This window comes from Erythranthe guttata, chromosome 9 (genome assembly GCF_056151865.1).
Source record: "Erythranthe guttata isolate IM_541 chromosome 9, IM_541, whole genome shotgun sequence".
NCBI lineage: Eukaryota > Viridiplantae > Streptophyta > Magnoliopsida > Lamiales > Phrymaceae > Erythranthe > Erythranthe guttata.
The window spans coordinates 16,411,991-16,434,073 of record NC_142541.1 but is presented as its reverse complement, the minus strand read 5'-3'; the positions used below and the strand labels follow the sequence as shown (position 1 = coordinate 16,434,073).

At 36.9% G+C, this 22,083-nt stretch overlaps 5 protein-coding genes across 7 annotated transcripts; 3 read left to right on the top strand and 2 right to left on the bottom strand.

Annotated features, from left to right (window-relative positions):
• The first annotated feature begins 248 nt into the window (after positions 1 to 248).
• LOC105975909 (linoleate 13S-lipoxygenase 3-1, chloroplastic) lies at positions 249 to 4,567 on the top strand. The gene is made up of 8 exons (XM_013001153.2): positions 249 to 853; positions 979 to 1,259; positions 1,779 to 2,016; positions 2,113 to 2,439; positions 2,553 to 2,746; positions 2,837 to 3,141; positions 3,228 to 3,494; positions 3,613 to 4,567. Exons 1-8 carry the CDS (start codon positions 499 to 501, stop codon positions 4,367 to 4,369), a joined length of 2,724 nt encoding a protein of 907 aa, XP_012856607.2. The 5' UTR covers positions 249 to 498; the 3' UTR covers positions 4,370 to 4,567.
• Positions 4,568 to 6,042: 1,475 nt separating this feature from the next.
• LOC105976033 (trimethyltridecatetraene synthase) lies at positions 6,043 to 8,637 on the top strand. Its single transcript, XM_013001312.2, has 3 exons — positions 6,043 to 7,070; positions 7,782 to 8,030; positions 8,137 to 8,637. The coding sequence occupies exons 1-3, from the start codon at positions 6,138 to 6,140 to the stop codon at positions 8,515 to 8,517; spliced, it is 1,563 nt and encodes a 520-aa protein (XP_012856766.2). The 5' UTR covers positions 6,043 to 6,137; the 3' UTR covers positions 8,518 to 8,637.
• Positions 8,638 to 9,198: 561 nt separating this feature from the next.
• Positions 9,199 to 10,558, top strand: LOC105976072 (plastid developmental protein DAG). Of its 2 annotated transcripts, none has more exons than XM_088823172.1 (4): positions 9,199 to 9,501; positions 9,600 to 9,697; positions 9,795 to 9,860; positions 10,281 to 10,558. In XM_088823172.1, the coding sequence occupies exons 1-4, from the start codon at positions 9,221 to 9,223 to the stop codon at positions 10,418 to 10,420; spliced, it is 585 nt and encodes a 194-aa protein (XP_088679298.1). In that variant the 5' UTR covers positions 9,199 to 9,220; the 3' UTR covers positions 10,421 to 10,558. The 2 variants fall into 2 exon arrangements, with proteins under 2 accessions (XP_088679298.1, XP_012856813.2); XM_013001359.2 differs by having other exon boundaries at positions 10,257 to 10,558.
• LOC105976073 (EPD1-interacting receptor-like cytoplasmic serine/threonine-protein kinase) lies at positions 10,417 to 12,325 on the bottom strand. Its single transcript, XM_013001360.2, has 4 exons — positions 11,728 to 12,325; positions 11,474 to 11,609; positions 11,226 to 11,362; positions 10,417 to 11,130 (listed from the first exon to the last, which is right to left on the bottom strand). The coding sequence occupies exons 1-4, from the start codon at positions 12,115 to 12,117 to the stop codon at positions 10,450 to 10,452; spliced, it is 1,344 nt and encodes a 447-aa protein (XP_012856814.2). The 5' UTR covers positions 12,118 to 12,325; the 3' UTR covers positions 10,417 to 10,449.
• Positions 12,326 to 14,713: 2,388 nt separating this feature from the next.
• On the bottom strand, positions 14,714 to 21,931 carry PSD (ARM repeat superfamily protein). 2 transcript variants are annotated; one of them, XR_016033519.1, is made up of 16 exons: positions 21,674 to 21,919; positions 19,772 to 21,524; positions 19,551 to 19,640; positions 19,381 to 19,470; positions 19,140 to 19,244; positions 18,829 to 18,888; positions 18,621 to 18,683; positions 18,454 to 18,549; positions 17,879 to 18,043; positions 17,213 to 17,386; positions 17,043 to 17,108; positions 16,874 to 16,972; positions 15,903 to 16,049; positions 15,341 to 15,509; positions 15,207 to 15,251; positions 14,714 to 15,123 (listed from the first exon to the last, which is right to left on the bottom strand). XR_016033519.1 is itself a non-coding variant. In XM_013001096.2 (13 exons), the coding sequence occupies exons 1-13, from the start codon at positions 21,500 to 21,502 to the stop codon at positions 15,420 to 15,422; spliced, it is 2,976 nt and encodes a 991-aa protein (XP_012856550.2). In that variant the 5' UTR covers positions 21,503 to 21,931; the 3' UTR covers positions 15,223 to 15,419. The 2 variants fall into 2 exon arrangements, 1 of the variants encoding a protein (XP_012856550.2); XM_013001096.2 differs by lacking the exon at positions 14,714 to 15,123 and having other exon boundaries at positions 15,223 to 15,509; positions 19,772 to 21,931.
• Between the last annotated feature and the right edge of the window lie 152 nt (positions 21,932 to 22,083).

Genomic DNA, 22,083 nt, shown 5'->3' with positions numbered 1-22,083 from the left:
GAACTTTTTGATCCACTAGGACGAAATCGCCATTTAAGAAAAAGGACAAGGGCAAAATAGGCCCACCAACATAAGTCGCATTTCTATTACACCGCGTTAGATCTAGGAAACTCCAAACACTTTTGACTCCCACAGCAGCCATTTTTTTTTCAAAATCATAGTACACACGAAAATTCTTCGAAAATTCAAAAATAAATAATATCAATATTTATTTATTTTATATATATTATTTTTGTAGTAATTAAAACACGCACACATGGAATAGCGACTTATTGCATGTTGGTCATGAGAATAAAATAAAAAACGTGTTGGCCGGTGAGATCATCTTCTTTTCTCAAGTATAAATACACACACACACAATTCATAATTCATAATTCAAAATTCATAATTCATTAACATAAACACCTTCAAAAAATTCAATTTCTCCCTCCTCTGACAAAAGGGTAGCAGAAAAAGTAAAAAAGATTTAATCTTATTCTGAAATTACCCAAAAAAAAAATGGCACTGGTGAGAGAAATCATGGGTTCTTCTGTAATGGAGAATTCACCATTTCTTAAAACAAGGCTGTTATTCTCTCAGCAAAAGAACCGGGTTTTTTTGCCCTTTCATGGAAAGAATGTACAACAACGAGGGTTGAAAAGTACAACCCCTGTTGCAGCCATTAGCGAGGGTTTGGATTTGGTGAAAGTCCTGCCTGAAAAGGCAGTTAAATTCAAGGTGAGGGCAGTTTTGACAGTTAGAAACAAGAACAAGGAGGATTTTAAGGATACATTAGTCAAACATTTGGATGCTTTTACCGACAAGATTGGTAAAAATGTAGTCTTGCAACTTATCAGCACTGATATTGACCCAAGTACTCTCTCTCTCTCTCTCTCTGTTTTAATGAAATTTGTTGCTAAATTGAATCTTTTTGTTGCTAAATTGGATTCTTTTGTTTTTTTTGTTGCTAAATTGGATTTTTTTTTGTTGCTAAATTAGAAACCAAGGCCCCAATGAAAAGCAGTGAGGCTAAGCTGAAGGACTGGTCCAAGAAAGCAAACCTAAAAACAGAGAGAGTAAATTACACAGCAGAATTTACAGTGGACAGTAATTTTGGTACACCAGGTGCAATTACAGTGTGTAATAATCACCAACAAGAATTTTTCTTGGAGAGTATTACAATTGAAGGGTTTGCATGTGGGCCCCTGCATTTCCCCTGCAATTCTTGGGTTCAATCCAAGAAAGATCATCCTGGAAAAAGAATCTTCTTTTCTAATCAGGTATTATTAATTAAAATTTAAAACCCATTTTTGTGTAATTAATTTTAAATTTTTTAGAAGCTGAAAAAAGTTAAAAGATTGAATTTTTTTATAAATTTTTTTCAGAAAATTAATTATTATTATTATATTTTATTTGAGGTCATGTTTAAAACGCAAAGGAAGTTTAAAGATTTGATATTTTTGATGCTTAGATGCCTTTTCTATTTGCTATTTTAGTGGGATATGCTTAAATTTCTTATCTTTGGTGCACTATGAAAAATATTCTAAGTACAAAGTTGAGATCATGATGAAAGAGAACAAAAAAGAAAGCTTTGTTTATTTAGACATCATTTATCACTTACAAACATGTGCATCTTTTAATTTAACGAACTATTAAATTATCGAACTAGTAATTTATTACGTTTTTATCGAGCCGGGACCGAAAAAAAATTAATGTATCGAGGTTATACTGTATATTTCTTGAAGTAATTTAATAAAACTTATTGGGTTTTTTTATTTATTTTTTTTGCTTCTCAACAGCCATATTTGCCCAATGAAACACCAAAAGGGCTAAAAGCTCTTAGAGAAAAGGAGCTAAGAGAACAAAGAGGTGATGGACATGGTGAAAGAAAGCTCTCTGATAGAGTCTATGACTTTGATGTGTACAATGATCTCGGAAATCCCGACAAAGGTATTGACTCCGCCCGTCCGATTCTTGGTGGGGCCCACATACCCTATCCGAGGCGCTGCCGTACGGGTCGCCCTCCAACCGATACCGGTTAGTTTAATTTACTCTCGATCACCACTTTTCATCAAAAAAAATTCAATCAATCTTCTAATTTTATGTATTTTCTTTTTTTATAAATTAAACCAGATTTGAATTCGGAGAGTAGAGTAGAGAAGCCGTTGCCTATGTACGTTCCGAGAGACGAGCAATTTGAGGAATCGAAAATGAATGCATTTTCGACGGGGAGGCTAAAGGCCGTTCTTCATAACCTTATACCGTCTCTAATGGCGAGCATTTCCGTAAATAACAAGGATTTCAAGGGTTTTTCCGATATCGATAGTCTATATAGCAAAGGTCTTTTCCTCAAACTCGGACTCCACGACGAAATCTTGAAGAAGATCCCTATGCCTAAGGCTATTAGCAAGATTCAAGAAGGCGGTCTTCTCAAATACGACCTTCCAAAGATTGTATCGAGTGAGTATCTTTTTTCTGTCATCACTTTTCTCTCGTTAAAATGACGTAAAAACCTAGTTAACATCAAACGCATTGTCCGAGTTGCTAATATACAATGTGAATGTTTTTCGCAGAGGATAAATACGCGTGGTTGAGAGACGACGAATTTGCCCGTCAAGCTATAGCAGGGGTTAATCCAGTCAACATCGAGCGGCTTCAGGTTTTCCCACCTGTAAGTAAGCTCGACCCCGAAATTTACGGACCCAAAGAATCGGCTATCAAAGAAGAACACATTGCTGGTCAACTCAATGGCATGACTATACAAGAGGTAATTTTTTAATTATTTTTCGAGTGAAAAAATTAGTAACTTTATAACGGTATCGATTTTGATTGTTCTAATGTTGTAACTATTTAACAGGCTTTGGATGCAAACAAGCTATTTATAATCGATTATCACGATGTTTACTTGCCATTTCTCGACAAAATGAACGCCCTCGACGGCCGGAAATCGTATGCCACGCGTACGTTATTTTTCTTGAGTGATGTGGGAACACTCAAACCTATAGCGATAGAGCTTAGCCTCCCGTCGACCGCCTCTCCGACTTCGAAGTCGAAACGTGTGCTCACGCCGCCAGTAGATGCCACCACTTATTGGATGTGGCAATTGGCGAAATCCCACGTCTGCTCCAACGATGCCGGCGTTCATCAACTCGTCAACCATTGGTACGTAAAAAATTATATTTACGTAATTTCGGATCAATATTATTCATAGCTCGACTAGAATTAATGAATTTTTTTCTTCTCTTTAGGCTACGTACACATGCGACGATGGAGCCGTTTATCTTGGCGGCACATAGGCAATTGAGCGCGATGCATCCGATTTTCAAACTTTTGGATCCGCACATGAGATACACGTTGGAGATCAATGCATTGGCTCGTCAAAGCTTGATTAGTGTCGATGGTGTGATCGAGTCTTGCTTCACCCCCGGCCGTTATTGCATGGAACTTAGTGCCGCCGCCTACAAGAATTTCTGGCGCTTCGATCAAGAAGGCCTCCCCGCCGATCTCATCCGAAGGTAGATATTATTACAAAAAATAAAAAAAAAAAAAAAAAAAAAAAAAATTGGAAATTTTGATTCGTAATTCCCATTTTCTTGAAAGTCTAATGTTCTTGATTTGATTGAATTTTTTCAGAGGAATGGCGGTACCGGACCCCACGCAACCACACGGGCTTAAATTGACTATCGAGGACTACCCTTACGCCTCTGATGGGCTTATGATATGGGCCACAATCGAAAATTGGGTCCGAACTTACGTAAACCATTACTACCAAGACTCGGCCCAAGTCTGCAACGACAACGAGCTACAGGCTTGGTACGCCGAGTCAATCAACGTGGGCCACGCAGACCTCCGTCACGAGGAGTGGTGGCCCACGTTAGCCACCCCTGACGACCTCACCTCGATTCTCACAACCCTAATATGGCTCGCCTCCGCGCAACATGCGGCCCTAAATTTCGGGCAGTACCCCTACGGGGGCTACGTCCCGAACCGGCCGCCGCTCGTCAGAAGATTAATTCCGGACGAAAACGACCCCGAGTACGCGGTTTTTCTCTCGGACCCGCAAAAGTATTTCTTCAGCGCGCTACCGAGTTTGTTGCAAGCTACGAAATTCATGGCGGTGGTGGATACTTTATCGACTCACTCGCCCGACGAGGAGTATTTAGGGGAGAGGCATCACCAATCGATTTGGTCGGGCGATGCTAAAGTGATCGAATCGTTTTACGAGTTCTCGGCCGAAATGGGTCGGGTCGAAAAGGAGATCGACAGAAGGAATATGGATCCTAAGCTGAGGAATCGGTGTGGAGCCGGGGTGCTACCGTACGAACTTCTTGCACCGACTTCCGAGCCCGGAGTGACGGGCCGTGGTGTGCCTAATAGTGTGTCCATATGAGGGGTATAGTGGTAATTATTTGTTAGTAATAGCTAATTGTTTGAGATTATTGGATGTATATTTGTATGTATAAGATCATTGGAAAATTATCATTAGTTGGTGCGAAAATTGAATATTGAAATGTATTCATTAGAAATATAAGATTACATTGGAGAAATATAATAAGAGGAGTATTGAAACTAAATAATTTATTTCAAATTTGGAAATTCCACTTCTGCCCTTTTCCAATTTTTGTGGTCTTTTGGACAAATTCTTATGTATGAATGTATGATGAATAATGGTTTGACAGAGTTGTTTGAAACCACTAACGAGCCCAGTGGCCTGCTAACTTGATGACGTCATAAATACGACGTCATTATCCGACACACATTAGCTTATTCAAAATATTTTACTTTATGATTATTAGTAGGGAAAATTTTCCATTATAATATAATCATCTGAAAGTAGAATCATTGAACAATTACTCTTTCTCCGTAATAGGGGTGAGTTCGGGATGGGATTAGGAATATTGAGGATTGGGATTTTGGGGTTCGGGGATCAAATTTCAAATCTCAATCTCGTTCCAAACTTTTAAACCCCAGTGTATCGGGAATTTGTAAATCATTCAAGATTGAGATTGGGATTAAATTATCTCAAACGGGATTTAATTGACTCCCGAATCACGTCCCGTATTTCTTCTGAATCCCGTTCCTGAATTTCTAGAGTTTTTAGTCCCAAATAGTGAAATCCTGATCGGACGGGACGGAATCTCGAACCCCGATCCTGAATGCGCATCCCTACCTTAGAGGGGCCTGAAGGTAGATATAGGCATAGAGCCACCATTCCATTAGGTATGACTTATGAGTTGAGTAAAATATCCCCTTATTATTCAATATTTTGGCAATAAATTAATTATTATTGGGAAAAATATAATTAAAATAGACGGAAAGTAACGTGACATTTACCATGACTTTCTTCGCACCCACTAGGAAAATAAGTGCTTCCAAAAGCTCACACTTCTTTATCAAAATGCTAATCATTTTATTCACTAAATTTTGATACCCTACAAACTTTGTTTAATATAACCATCTAATTATATATGTACAAAAATTGTTGGGTAAATTACGGCCACATCCATGAGCCAAGATTAAATTACGAAAAAATCTTTCATGTTTGGGTAATTAGAACCATCCCCTCAATTATGAATCTTCTTACACGTCCACATCCGCGGTGTCAAATTTAGTGGAATCTTCTAGATTATATGGAATATTCTCAAGTTTGTACACGTTTTATCCCATCCGAGCTCCAAATTCGAAGCAAATGATCATAAGATGTGTTTTTTGGCTTGTATATATCAGATTGTGGTGCATTAAAAACTACATTTTCGCACAAAACGAGTACAAACTAGAGAACATTCCATGGAATCTAGAAGATTATGTTGAATTTGACACCATAAGGGTAGACGTGTAAGAAGATTCATGGTCAATAGGGTAGCTGTAATTACCTAAATTGTAATTTACCCAAAATTGTTTAATAAATAAATTAATTCATTATTCATTCATGAGAAACAATTGCTCCACAGGTTCACTGCAATATACACATAATTTCTTGGAATATATCACCACAAAGTGATCACAAACAAGTCAACCATATTATAATTAATCAACACATACTTTTTAATTTTTCATAATTTAATTTCAACTATAAATATCCCTCAAATTCCACCACTCCAAACACGCCCTTATCACTCATCAAATACATTTCACTAAAAAAAACCAGACAACAAGTAATGGAAACTAAAATTTGGTCCACTTGTGGACTTCTACTTTTACTAACCATTCTCACCTCACATTTTCTGGCCAAACTTTTCCGGCGACCCAAGAATCTCCGGCTGCCACCCGGCCCAAAACCCTGGCCGGTGATCGGAAACCTCAACCTCATCGGCGCACTCCCCCACCGCTCCCTCCACCACCTCTCCCAAAAATACGGGCCCCTCATGCATCTCCGGTTCGGGTCGTGCCCGATCGTGGTGGGCTCCTCCGTCGACACGGCCAAAATCTTCCTCAAAACGATGGACGCCACCTTCGCTTCGCGGCCCAAAACCGCCGCCGGAAAGTACACAACGTACAACTACTCCGACATAACGTGGTCCCCGTACGGCCCGTACTGGAGGCAGGCCCGAAAAATGTGCCTGATGGAGCTCTTCAGCGCGAAGAGGCTCGAATCGTACGAGTACATTCGATTGGAGGAGATGAATTCTCTGATCAAGGAGGTGTATAAAACCGCCGGAAAACCTTTTCCGTTGAAGGATTTCTTGTCGACGGTGAGCTTGAACGTGATCAGCCGCATGGTGCTGGGGAAGAGGTACCTGGACGAGGGGAATGAAAACGCCGTCGTTTCGCCGGAGGAGTTCAAGAAGATGATCGACGAGCTTTTCTTGCTGAACGGGGTTTTGAACGTTGGGGATTTGATTCCGTGGTTAGGATTCTTGGATTTGCAGGGGTATGTGAAGAGGATGAAGATTGTTAGCAAGAAGTTTGATAGGTTTTTGGAGCATGTTCTTGATGAGCACGAGGAGAGAAGGAGAGGGAGGAAGACGGCGGCGGCGGCGGCGGAGGATTGTGGCGGCGGCGGAGATATGGTGGATCTGCTGCTTGAGCTGGCGGAGGACCCCACTTTGGAGGTCAAGTTGGAGAGGCATGGCGTCAAAGCGTTTACTCAGGTTTGAGTTTTTATTAACTTTCAAAATAAAGAAAAAAAAATGGGGAAAATTATACGGTTTTCATCCCTCAAGTTTGCATCGATTTTACATTTGGTTCCTTAGGTTTCAAACAATCAACACTTTTAGTCATATCCGTCAATTCTCTATTAAAACTAACGGAATCAAGCGTGTGCCGATCACTGCCTTAATTTACGGATTAACGGTAAATTGACAGAAATAACCAAAAGTGTTAAATTATTGGAACATGAGGGACCAAATGTATTTTTTGTGAACATGAAGGACTAAATGTGAAATTGATGCAAACTTGAGGGATGAAAACTGTAAATTTCCTAAAAAATCATTATATTTACACCTAAGTTTTTTATTAATTAATTAAGAACAATAAATAACTAGTTGATAAAGTAATAATCAATTGTATTGTTGACATTTTAAAGTGAGAGATAATAAATAAATAAAAATTATTCAAAGTGTAATTAATTAATTTGAAATTTGGTAGAAATTTGTTGTTATTATTCAAGCCATAACAATAATATACTATATAATAGAGATTGGACCATCGATATACTATATAATAGAGATTGGACCATCGATATACTATATAATAGAGATTGGACCATGATTATTACCTAATCTAATTTTGTTTTTCTTTACTCCTATCATGTTTTTGGTGATTGTAATTATAATTATTACTAAATATGTTTAAATTTTCAGGATTTGCTTGCTGGTGGGACCGAGAGCTCGGCAGTGACAGTCGAATGGGCGATTTCGGAAATGTTGAAAAAACCCAAAATCTTCATCAAAGCAACAGAAGAGCTCGATCGGGTGATCGGACAAAATAATTGGGTAAAAGAAAGGGACATAATTAATCTCCCTTACATAGAAGCCATCATCAAAGAAACGATGCGTCTGCACCCCGTCGCACCCATGCTCGTACCTCGAATGTCACGAGAAGATTGCAAGGTACTTACTACAATTCACAATTATTCATGTCACATTTCATAATTTGAATTTACAAAAAAAAAAAATTGATTTTTATAATATTTTGTATATATATATGTATAAATAGGTGGATGGATATGATATTGAAAAGGGGACACAAGTGCTGGTCAACGTGTGGACAATCGGGCGGGACCCGGCAATATGGGTCAACCCGAATGAGTTCTGGCCCGAGAGGTTTATTGGGAAAGATATTGATGTGAAGGGGCAAGATTTTGAGCTGCTGCCATTCGGGTCGGGTCGGAGGATGTGTCCGGGTTATAGTTTGGGCCTGAAAGTGATCCAGTCCAGTTTGGCTAACCTGTTGCATGGGTTTAATTGGAAATTGCCGGATAATATGAAGCCCGAAGATTTGGACATGGATGAGATTTTCGGGCTTTCAACTCCCAGAAAGGTCCCACTTGTTACTGTTGTCGGGCCCAGGCTTCCACTCGAGCTTTATTCCTTGTGATTTTTTTTTTATTGCTAGTTTTTTTTTTTTTGTGTGTGTGTGTGTGTGTGTGTTATGTTTGTGATTTAATGCTTTATTAATAATGTATTCTTGAATAATAATGAGCACTTAATCTTGAAATAATCAGCTGCTGCACCATGCCCATTCACCTAAACAATGAAATAAATTGTAAAGAAAAGGTATTATTAGGTGGAATATATATATATAAAGGGTAAATTACGAAAACTCCACCTATTTATGATTATCGAAATTCTCAGGACGTCTGTTTCTATCTTACACTGGCCCTCGTACGGTGTGGTTTTTCATGAATTCTTTTGATCCAGGTAATATTCCCTAAAAGATGCCGATTTTACCCCTACATACGTGACATTTCTTTATGCTAATTTTTAAGGGGAAAAATTCTCCTCAAGGGACCTTTACAAGAATCTTTATTATTCTTAAATAACACATTAACAATTTTTTAGTATTAAAAAAATGCAATGTATGCCGGGGTAGAATTGACATTTTTTGGGAAATCTTTCTCGGAATAAAAGAGATTCCGTGAAAAATTATACAGCAAAGGACGGGGGTATTTTTCGTAATTTATCCTAAGTTTAGGGATTTTCGTAATTTCCCATATATTTAAATACAACACAAAATTGATGTACTTAATAAATCCACTCCATTTATATTGCATTGTTCGAAATTGGGCAACGTACAAACCATGATGCGCAAAGTCCTCTCGTCAACCTCTAATTTAACGGCAGCCCTTAACCTCCCAATTTCTCGCCGTCACGCCGGTTCAATTTTCCAACCCACCCGTCGGCTTTTCTTCTCCGACTCGCCGCCGCAAACCCGAGCCCCCGAGTTATCGCGAGTCGACTCATTGGTCGACGGCTGCGACTACAGTCACTGGCTCGTGGTCATGCACCCACCTGAAAATTACCCCCAAAGAGATGAAATTATCCGACAGTACGTCGCCACTCTAGCAACGGCTCTTGGAAGGTAAAAATATCTGCATTTTCACCATTATTACAATGAATTTGGTCGGAATTTAGTGTGTAATAATTTTCAAGATTCGATTTTTATACCTTTGTGTGCAGTGAGAAGGCTGCAATGGAGTCTATATACTCGGTATCAACAAAGTATTACTACGCATTCAGCTGTAAAATCACTGAAAACGTGACTCACAGAATCAAATGTAGTTTTTCTTTTCTTCTTCTTGAACATCAATTTTTGTCATTATTTATTTATTTATTTAGTATAATTTAAATCCCATCTTTCTGTATTGCTTGCAGCACTACCTCGTGTAAAATGGGTTTTGCCAGACTCTTACTTGTGCACTCAAGAAAGTTGCTATGGAGGTATATTCTTACATTCATATGTTTGAGCTGTTCAATATTTATCGTTAGTTTCGGTTTCGTTATCTTTTTTGTTGGGTAGAACAACCGAGTACATATGTAACTAGGTGTGCAAGTTGGAACCGAAATTCCAATTTCCAACTTCCAAAATTCCGATTTCCGATTTTTCCGATTTTTTTGGATTGGAATTGGAATTGGAATTATATTAAAAAGTTTGGAATTTCCGATCTGATTTAATTTCCGTAATTAATTCCAAAAAATTCCATTTTTTTCCCGAAAAATACACCTATAAATAATATATATAAATATGTAACATAAGACGGTGATTTGGGTTGTGATGGTCGATTTTCTTGGTTTACGATAAATTGTTTCTATGGAGAATTGACCTCACTTTTGCAGGGGAACCATTTATTGATGGAAAAGTCGTTCCTTACGAAGAGAAGTTTCATGCGAATTGGCTAAGCGATGACCATGCAGAAAGAACTTGTTGGACAAAGCCTAGGAGGAGAAAACGAACAAGAAAACCGAGAAACGAAACGACTACCAAAAATACGAAATATTGAAGAATGATATCAAGTATGTTTTCTTTTTTTCAGTTTTTTATTTCGTCTCTTAATGTTTTATTATACACGTGAGTGTCCGTATATACAGCTCGAGCCTTAATCTGATGCTTATGCCGATAACCTTTCGTTTTCTGTTTACTATACTCTTTCTTTACGTCACCTCCTTCATCAACTTGATCTCCGTTTCCATTACACTTAGCCTCGTTTTCATCAACTTTCGCATTGAGTTTCACTTCGGTGGGTGCGACATAAACGAAGGGTCCAGCTGGAATATCGGAATATTCCAGAATAGATTCCAAGATTCTGACCACGTGGCTCATAGTCGGCCTGTATTTAGGGTTGTGGCTGAGGCACTGATTAGCCAACGAAGCCACTTTCTTGGCACCTTGGCTCGAGTATTGGTCTTCGAGTGTTGGGTCGATTAATCTTTCGATCTTGTGGTGGTGGTCCTTTAAGTAGGGTTTTGCCCATTCGACTAGGTTCTGCTCTCGGGCGGGCCGGGCCTTGTCCATGGCCCGTTTGCCCGTTAGTAGTTCTAGCAGCACCACCCCGAAGCTGTACACGTCGTTCATTGCTGTCAAATGACCTGTCATGATATATTCGGGAGCTGCATATCCATGCGTACCCATTATACGAGTCGATACGTGTGTGTCGTCCCCCTCCGGGCCATCCTTCGCCAGCCCGAAATCCGAAAGCTTAGCATTATAATCCTATTAAATCAATCAATAACGTTAGAACCACATAAATTTAAAATTAACAAAAAATATACATATTGTTTTTTTCAAGAATGAGAGAGGAAACTTACGGAGTCGAGTAAAATATTCGAAGTCTTGAAATCGCGGTAGATAACCGGTTTCTCTTCTCCGTGAAGAAAAGCCAACCCTTTCGCCGCACCAACCGCAATCTTCATCCTCGTCAACCATGGCAACGAACTAGTATATCCTGATAATTAATCATAATTTAAAACTAATTAGTTCCTTTTTAATCTGGTTTTGTATAGCACTAATTATAACTTAGAATTAAAAAAAAAAAAAAAAAAAAAAAAAAGCTTACTTCTAAATAAGTGATTCTCTAAATTGCCCCTGGTAATGTACTCATAAACAAGAAGCCTTTGTTCATCCTCACAACAATATCCAATCAGCTTCACAAGATGAGGGTGCCTCAATTGTCCAAGAAGCACAACTTCTGTCTGCAATTTTATTTCAAAAAATAAATAATACACAATTAATTAAATAATTAAAAAGAAAAAAAGAAAGATAAGATATTTTATATTATATATTATCTATATGTGATAGAATAATCCTCACCAGCCATTCCCTGTGACCCTGATCACCATCCAAATCGAGCAACTTGACTGCAACGGGCTGAGCCTCCAATCCGGGCCGACCCGCAGTTTCGGAAACGAACCCTTTGTGAACCGGCCCGAACCCGCCTTCGCCTAGAAAATTGCTCGACGAAAAGCCATTTGTGATCAGTTTGAGCTCCGGGAGCGTGAAAATGTGGAGATTCGACGCGAATTTCGAGCTCGAGAGATCGCTTAGGCATAGAGGCGAGCCCGGATAGCTAAAATCGGAAAGGGATATTCTAGAAGGCGGGATTTGTTTAAAAACTTGGCTTTTTGTATCTAAATTGTTTTGGTTCTTGAAACAAGAAGGAATAATAATTGATCTCCATTTTTTTATGTTCTTGATTGCCATTTTTTGTTTGTCTTCTTGTTTGGTGGTTTGAATTATTGTTATTACATGATGTGTGTGTATATATAGTGTGTGGAGAAAGGGGAGGGGCTCTTTTGTCTTTTTTTCTTTTTTCTATTCAGTTGACTTGGAAAAAGAATTAGTTTAATTCAAGAATTAGTTTTGGAGAGAGAAAAAGAAAAATGAGAAAAAGGTGTATGAATGTTGTGTTACACTGTTTGGGAGTGATGCTCCTGCTTTTTAGAATTAGCTTTTTATTAGCTTCTTCTATGCAGTTTCAGACAACTGTATTATTTGTGTCTTTTTGGGGACAAAGTTTTTATTTTTCCACTACTATGTAACACGATATGCATGAATTAGGCACTTATGAACCGACCATTTTTTTCTGAAAAAATAGTTGGAGGGTTTTAGCTAAGCTTATAAGTTGTTAAAAAGAGCTTATAAGCTCTTCTAAAGTGTTTGGTAAATTTTTTAAATATTTACCGAACTTTTTAATTAAGATGAGTAAAAATAGCTTATAAGATAGTTATTCAAACACTTTAAAAATTAATTCTGAAAATAAGACATATCAACTTATCAGCTCTAAAAACAACTTATCGGGTGTAAGAATTAATCAAGTGTTTAAAATATGCCTAGTCAAACGGGCCCTTAGTTTATTGTTGAATAAGAGATATTACTCATATCACAGAACGTTGAATTCAACGATAGTCTGTTTACATCTCTCGTATGATTTGCAAGTTATTATACGAGAGTGTACATATAGATATTTTATGGTGTTCTTTTCAACACGGCGTATTAACATTTTGAGTTTCTAATGCATTTTATTTTTTTATAATCTAAATGTGAAAACATGCATTTAATTTTAAAAATGAACCAACTTGTAAGCTGAAAATAATAACGATAATAAATTAATTGAGCTTATTTGATTTAGATAATCTCACCATATAATGAATTTTAATAATGACTTATTTAATTTGAAATCATTGCTTAAAATCCTGTAAGATTTTCTATGGCGTCCGTTTGTTGAAATGTAAATGTGTATGATTTTTTTTCAATGGAAATTGAGAACTAAACCAGATAATTAGTAGAAAAATTAGATGGATAAGTTGACTAATTATATAATTATATTTTAATGCAGAAATATATTACTACACGTTGCATGGATCCACATTACCAACTATAGTTTTGGTGTCTTTAGTGCCCATTGGGATTAATTTATTACATATTTTTTGGATTTTAATATATATACTTGAAATATGTTTATACAATTAATTAGTCATATGGATCTAAAACACACAAAGAAAATGTGTTTGATTTAAAGTATAAAAATATTATAGAAGCGTAACAGTAACGCAAAAAGAAATGATTGATAAAGAAGAGGTCGAAACTGGGCGGATCGAAATTGATATTCTTGTTATGGTTACAAAAGAAACTCGAAATTTCCGGAATTCGAATAAAAATCATTGTTCCAAAATTGGAATTCTTTTTTTTTTTTTTTAATAAATTGGTGAAATTTGAATTTTTTTTTTCTTTTCAAATTTGTGCAAATTTAATTTAATTTAAGAAAAAAAGAAAAGGAAAAAACAGGCGCGTGCGCGCACACACACAAATGTGTCGTGAGGCCAGGTCAGCACGCGTAGTCAAATGAATGAAAAGTCAAAGGTCGTGTATAAAGAGCGTCATACGCCGTCGTAAAGCGAGTCAGTCTCCACCTTCAACAAAATGTTCAGTCACTTTCAAATCCAATCAATTCAATACAAATGTTAAATAGCACTTAACCCCTTCTTCTTTTAACTTTATGCACTTAACCCCTTGTACTTTCAATATAGCACATGAACCCCTTGTATTTTAATATAAGTATATAGCCCTTTGTACTTTCAATAATTTCTTCCTATTATGAGAATGATTATTTTCCAAGTGGAATATCATAAAGGGTTATGTGCTTATATTAAAAATACAAGGGATTATATGCACAAAGTTTAAACTAGAAAGAGTCATGTGCTTATCTTGAAAATATAAAAAAGTTATGTGCAAAAAAAATCCAAATCAGGCGGAGTTAAGTGCAATTTACCCTAACATTATTGATTTCTTTAGATTTCTAAAAGCTTCCTCCTTTTTCTTTAACACTATAATATGTTTTTTGGGATTTAATTTCAAATGCTCTACAAATTACTCTCTCTCAGTTCCTAAATAATTGTCTATTTAGTATTTTCACTTTGCACATAAAAATAACTAAAATAACCTTTATCATTTAATAATTTATATAGAATTAATACTTATAATTTAATTAGTGAGATTAAAGTAGAAAATATATACAATTAACGCAATATTGGAAATGTAAAGTGGCAAAAAAATATCTTTTCAAAAGTGACAATTATTGTGGAACAGACCAAATCGGGTTTCAACTAGCCAATAATGACAAATGTAAAAGAAAAGCAAAGGAAAGAAACAAATAGTCTAGTTATTTATTTTCCTCATTAAAATAGAAAAAGTCTTAACCAAAATTTCCAAAAGAAATTAAGGAAGTTTTGAAGTCGTGGAACGAACACATGTTGAGTAAGAAGTCAGCACTTGCAAACAAAAACAAACCACAAATATGTTTTGTGTGACAACGTTGTAATATAGTCCAATTTGGCTTCGGCAAAATGTACATATACAAAAAAATAATACACACCACAATTTAATATCCTAACAAAAAAAAATGTACCAATTAATTAATAAGCTATGTACGAAATTATTGAATCAAATGGAGCTAATATATATAACCGGACTGAATTGCAGAAACATTTCCAGGTCCATGGCTAATTAATTAATACAAAATTTTGAATTTTGAATTTTATTTTCTCCCCGTTTCCTCAACAAAATAAAACCGGTTGATTCCACCCAAACTCAATATGGCACCATTAAACCAGAGATAGAGAATCTTAGCCTTCTTCGAACACGATACTTCTAATTCAAAATACGAACTCATATGGAAGAAAAAAAAAATGAAATTCCGCAAATTTACACCTGCGAAAAGGAAACGAGAATAAATTATCAACTCAAAAAGATGGATAAGCTTTCATGCAAAGCATAATAGGTTGCGTTCATACCTCGCTGTCCGTGATAGGCAAACAAAATGGTATATACAAAGAAACCTGCAACAACAAAAAAAAAATGTATTATGAACGCGCTTTAGACATGAAAATAAAATCGGGTACTAACTAATAAATTCACATGAACAAACCTTTTGGTGGACGATTATGGAACAACAGGCTACAAAATTTGAGCTTAGCATCATCACATGTAATAATGTTTGCGAATTGTTATCTGAAAACGAGGCTGCCGTTTTGTTGGGGTCTCAACTTTTCAATGAAAGACTGGTAGAAGGATTTCAGTGCCTTGAAGTCATTAGCCTGTTAACAGATATAGAGACGAGCCACGTTAAATCATGATGCATGAAACACACACACACACACACGCATAAATACATAAAGGTTGGTTTATTGGGATCTTTAGTGTCGGATGTGCATGCATATATGTCTAATTCCCCTTTTTTAAAATGCAGAATTGAATAATAATTAGTTTTCTTACCCTAAGAAAAATGTCGGAAATAATTATCTTGTTCCTTTTCAAACTGAATATTATGTAATATTGGATGCATGGCTTAGTATCATTTGAAAAAACTTAGGATCAATAACTAATTTTTGACCTAAATCAGGTACTGCAATAGAATGTCAGAAATCAATTTCCTAGTTCCTACTTGCATTTTACGTTTTGTTAAAAGAGATGAAAGCATAATATGGTACCTGCAGCTTTTGACAGTATTGCTCTGCCAAGTCTTGAGGACAATGGACATTTTGAAAACCTTTGGAAACAAAATTAAGGAGAAAATCGTTGCCAAATTTCTCATACATGACCTTTTGAGCCAATACAATTTCCCCGAACAAGACCACCTGCCAAGAAAACCACAACAAAAATAAATGATACGTACTTAGGCATGACGATCAAGAGCCAAAAGAAAGGAAGAAAAAGAATTAGCCAAAAATTGTTATATGATGTCAGTGAGAATTTTGCCCCAAACCAAATTGAACTATCCACGCCAAGTTGTAGAGAAGTTTCTAATTGGTTAATTGAAATAGTTGTTTATATATCTTCACATTGTTTGAATTGAAGCAATTTACTTATTCTGCATATCATATTTAAATTATTTAATAAGCAACAGAACCAGCTGAAATTCCCTAAACATTCCAAAAAAGTAGGCTTGGCTGCGGAGAAAACATGAAATTAATGTTCCTTTCACAGTTTAGAACTTCACTTCCTCAGATAAATAACCAGAAATGTGAGAGTAATAATCCTTCTCAATACAACTAATAACCATTTAAAAACGTAATTTAGTGTAGTTTCACCGCAAGTTGACAACAAGAACGTCGAAAATCTGCATAATGCTTAACCCAGTCTTATACAAAGTGATAGGAGGAAGGATCTAACGTAGAAGTAGGCCAATAAAGATACTAAATTAGTACATTTTCACAAGAAAGAACGGAAGAAAATCAGGATATAAAACATACTTTTGCGGTGCAACATACAGTCAAATATTGAAGTACAATTTTAAATTTTGTAAAACATGGAGATATATATACTACATTCGTTTATTTCACAAAGAGATTTAATTATATTTCCTGTCCCGAAACGTCTACGATGGCCTTAGTGATACCCCAATATACAATTAGAAAAGCTATTTCATACATGCACATAAATATATGAAGAAAGAACTCACAGTATTTGCGTCGCGAAACTCAAAGGATTTGTCTAGAACACTGTACAGGCAACAGTTCATTGCAAACGCTTCAATCACAAAACTCTTGAAACCAGGTACCTGAAAGATATTTTCACATTAATATTCTGAAGAAACTGACCCTGTAGTAATAGTACTCCAATTAAGATACCTTTTCTTCGCCATAAGGACCAGCACACCACTCCTTAATTAGCCTGATGAATATTTGTACAGATCCCTGGATGATGTAGAAAACCAAATATCAGCCCCATATTTTACAATAGCTCATAAATAAGAGATCCCAAATCAAAAAATTCCATACGCAAAATTTAGGTTACACACCTTTCTTATAAGGATATCCTTGTGGTTACAACATGCGTACAACAGCAACTGCATCATCATATCTAGGTATCCACTACTTTTGGGGTTTAGGAAAACCGAGGAAAGCTCATGTGTAGCAATAACATTTAGAAATGTAAAAAATGTCCTCTGGAGATCTTGCAATTCGCGAATTTCCTGAAACGAAAATCCTTAATGAGATCTAGAATGTAGTTGATTATCAGTTGAAAAGATAGATTTGCATTAGAAGTAATTACCATCTAAAAGAGAAAAAAACATGTGTAACACAAAAATGAACAACTCGTCTAAGAGGAGCAGAGCAAACTTTAGGAGAGAGCCCTAGGCATATCTCGGTCACAAGAACTTACAGGAATAGGTACAACAAGCAAAAGAAAATGATTTAAGTTGAAGTAAATGAATATATTTTGCCAAACGGTGACTTTCTGGTGTAATGATTTCATTCTTTTTCAAGTATCGAAATCCTCTCACACACTAAGCTCTCAGCTAAGAAAGAGCAAATATTTTCCAGATCGATATATGCATCAGACTCTACCATACATGTTAACCAGTTCAATAAAGCTATCCTAGTTCTTGCAGCAGAGTCCAGGTAGAAACAATTGTGTTAACTGTAACTTGATCAACCAAAATAATCTTAATAACTTGGCATACCTCCGCACAGCTGCCAGGTCCGGACTGAATATCATTCCTTGGGAGAATATTGAATGTCCTGTGAGCAATAACAGGGTATACTTCTTCCAGTATGTCACGGAGCTCGGTACCGAATTTGCAGATAAGCTGGTTGAGGAGTACAAGAAAGCCCACCAGTTCCTTGGGCTGCACACAAACATTAGAAAAATGATAGCCTCAACTTTACAACATAGACAATGAGAGAGGCGAATAACAAGACTTTCCTTTAGGATATATCACTATTCAACAAATTAAGATCAAAGGTTCACTCCTTACTCCCATACTCGCAATGTAAAATTAAAGCAAAATGTGCACAGCCTATTCAATAATATAATTTTCATGTGGACAAGAGAAACCAGCAAGAGAGAGGTACATGTCAACAACAAGTCTAATAGTAGAAGACAGGATACAGAAACACAAGTATTCCTGTCATACCAGCAAGCATCTTATCTGTTGCTATAAGCTTTGCCTTAAACAAGGTAGGGTCACTCTTCCAAATAAAAATCATTGACACATACAACAATTATTAAAGCTGAAGTATAGGCAAACCAATATACCTCACTTTCAGTTAGCAACTGGCCCAGTGCCTTCGGAAGATAGGGAAACACAGAAGATCCTAAAGTGTCCACCATACGGTGAATAAATGACGTGACCTAGCAAAACAAAGTGTTATTGGATATAGCATGAAAGACAGCAATTATGTCGAAAGGTCAATAGCTTATACCTTGGAGCGAAGGGGTTCTATCTTTGGGAAGACAACAAGTATTTGCAGGAGAATATCCAAAGTCTATCACAGATTCGAGTCATTAGTACGTAGAAGAATGAGAACTAAATATTGAAGATAACTAAATATCTCTACTGATGCAGATACATTCAGTTATCGGAAAAAGATTAATTCATTGAAGGCTAGCAAAGGCGAGACTTGAACTAACCTTTTTGAACATGAGACCAATTCCAGGGCGGGTAGCAGTTACAAGACGTTCGCTGAAACCCTGGATCGCACAAACACGTAAATTCATAGTAAATATGTATGTATATATTTTCAAATTACGATCTCGTCCTCGAGAGACTTAGATTGAGAAGATAACATCCGTTTTGTATTTTGGGATTGTAGACTAGATTTTTTTACTGGGTCAAATAGGAATGAAAAGATGTGAAACTATAATCACGAAAGGAAATATAGGAGCCTCAACCTACTGAAATACACAAAAAACAGAATAGGAAACTTGAGGTCAATAAATACCTTGCTAAGAGCGTTAATGGCCATAACTATTTGCTGAAGATTTTCAATCTGTGCAAGAGGCTCTTTAGGATTATGAGACTTGGCATTTAAGAGGGCCACCTCAACCTGCACAAGAGTATAAATCTCAACTGAGTTCAATTTTCGACAAATCAAACAATAACAAAAATTTCAGCAGAGCTCCCGAGGAAGCCTCAGAACTAATTAAAAAACACAAATAGTGTAACATGCCATAATACTTGACCTGATGACAAAGTGGAGTTAACAGTGCAGATAGATAATCAGATTGCTTCTCAACAGGTACATCTTCCATCCCAATTAACAAGCCAATTGCCTGTAGAGCCAAGAGAACGATCTCAGATGGAAGCATCAAACAATCTAATTAAATAAAATATTTCTATGCATAAAAGAAACCTCAAAAATATGACTTCCATCTTCAGATCCTGAAAGCTCCTTTGAGGCAGTGCTCATTCTCGTAAATTGGGCAACTGTATCCTGTAGACTCTGATACCCGATAGGCATTAGGCATCAAAGAGAAAATTATAAGATGCGGAAAAGGTACAGCGTTTTATATATATGCACTATGAAATATGCCCTAAAAACAAAAATGGAAAGATTAGATGTGGAACTGCTACCTGCAAGATTGTCTCAATATAAGGCACAAGCTTTGATTTTAGCAATTTCACAACCCTCATGAAAAGATAACTAGCCCTTCGACATACATTGACATTAGGATGGTGTATACCTCTCTCATCAAGAAAGGCCTGCAATGCTATTGGAATATATTGTGTATTCTCCGTTACGAACTTCACATATCTTGTTATTGTTTCCAAATAAACAAGTGCAACCAGTCTGTTGGAATGGCAAGGAAATCTTGTGGATAAAAGCATCGGGACCAACTCTTTCAGTAAACCAGTACCAGTCCTCATTGCATCATCACTTAATGATTCTCCAAGCGCATAAAATAAGGAAAGAGATGCTTCAACTTCTTCTGCATTTCTATCTTCTGAGGATGAAACGGCGTTATCCAATGAGCTCCTAATAAATGCCTGAGTAAGATCTGGTGCAACACGACCTATATTGCGGAGCAATACAAATAAATCCTTCCTAAATTCCACCATTCTATCTTCTTCTTCACGCCCAATCTTGTCCAACACGTCCAGGTTATTGCGGTACATTGGATCAAACTGAATCTGCGAACGGATAACTTCCAATATTTGACCCACGTGAAGCAGCTGTGTTTCCGTCAATGCGGAAAGGCTTTTCATTGTGCCAACATAAACTGACAGAAACTGCACAATGCTGAATGCTGAGTCAACTTCACAGTTCTGCATGACATAAAACACTGATGGCAGAACCTCATTTAGGAGTTCTAACGAAACCCCCTTACCCTCCTCCGAACTCAAACGCTTGGAACATTCTAGAACTTCAGTGGCATACCCAGTGAGCAAAGCAGCTACACTCGAGACCAACTCCGAGTCACTATCCCCTGCAACCAACCTAAAAACCCTTCTTATTTGAAGGTTTTGCAAAAGAGAGAGTTTCGATTTGGAATCCATCCTTTTCGAGACCATTGCAAGAACAGCACCAGCTGCAGCAGCTCGAAGCTGATCCAGTAACCCATCCACTAACATCAAGTCAAATAACAGACCAGTAAACGCATCATTAGCAATCAACCCAATGTCAATCCACGAAATGTACCTCCTCAAAGAATCCAACACACTGGAGCAGAGCTCAGGGTTCGAATTCCTATACATCGAAATAATGTCGTACCATGCTCCAACAATCTGAGGCACGCACTGAGCCCTCATGGCATCTTTAATCCTCCCCGACACCGCCACATCATCCTGGCTACGTGGATAATCCAAGCTAATTATTTCATCATCCAGCGCATTGAGAACCCGAGAAAACATCTCGATAACCATAGCTCCTTTACTCAAATTCGGCAAGAAATCAACAAAAACAGACGGCCAAATCGACGGATACTCAAAATAAATTAAGGTCACCACAACCTGAGCAAGCTTATTCTTAATAAATGACGGGCCCTCCAATATGCTCGCCGAACTACTATCATTAGCATGTACAGGTTCGCAGCAAGCAATCGAAGAAACGGACTTCCGAATAAAAGACTTCTCCTCCGGTGCCATCGACGAGTACTTGATCCGAAGCACCTCATGGAGGCACTGTAAACACCAGAACTGAACCTGAACTAGCTTAGAGAAACACAGTTTTTCTATACATATGCTGCAAACAGATGGGTTCTCTTTAATCTGCTGAATAAAAGCAACGGCTTGTTCTTTCAGCCCCGAATTAACTGCACCGGATTCATCAAAGCTTATTAGAATCGCCTTTTCGAGATCATCCATTACACTCCGAAAACCCTAAACCCTAGAGAGAGAAAAAATAAGTAAAAAACAAAATATAACCCCAAAAACCAGCTGTGATTGCCCAGTTTCTACTGACTACTGAATATCGGCGAGGAGATTATTAATCAGACTCCTTTATCCAATTGATCGAATGAACATAAACCTCCTTACCCTAGGTTACAGAAATTTTTGATTAATGGATTCAGCAAATAGGTGAAAATCATGGAGAGCTTGTTCTAATCCGATTCAGAATGGGGATTAGGGTATAAAAGCTTCAAATTAAATATATATTTAGAGAGAGAGAGAAGTGAGTGAAGATGGAGTTGGCGATGGGGTTTATATAATTTGCTGGAAGAAGAGAAGAAAAAGAGAGGACGGAGGTTTTTCAACAGATCCTATTTTATAGCACCCATTTACACTTTAGCCCAATTCCAGACTGGCTTTAGGAATTTTGTTTTTTTTTTTTTTTTTTTGTTTCCATAAATAATTTTATTTCCTATTTCCTTCTTTTTCCTTTTCTTTTTCTTTTTCTATTAAGAAAAATACAAATATACTAATAGACTTGTAATTTGGACTTGAAT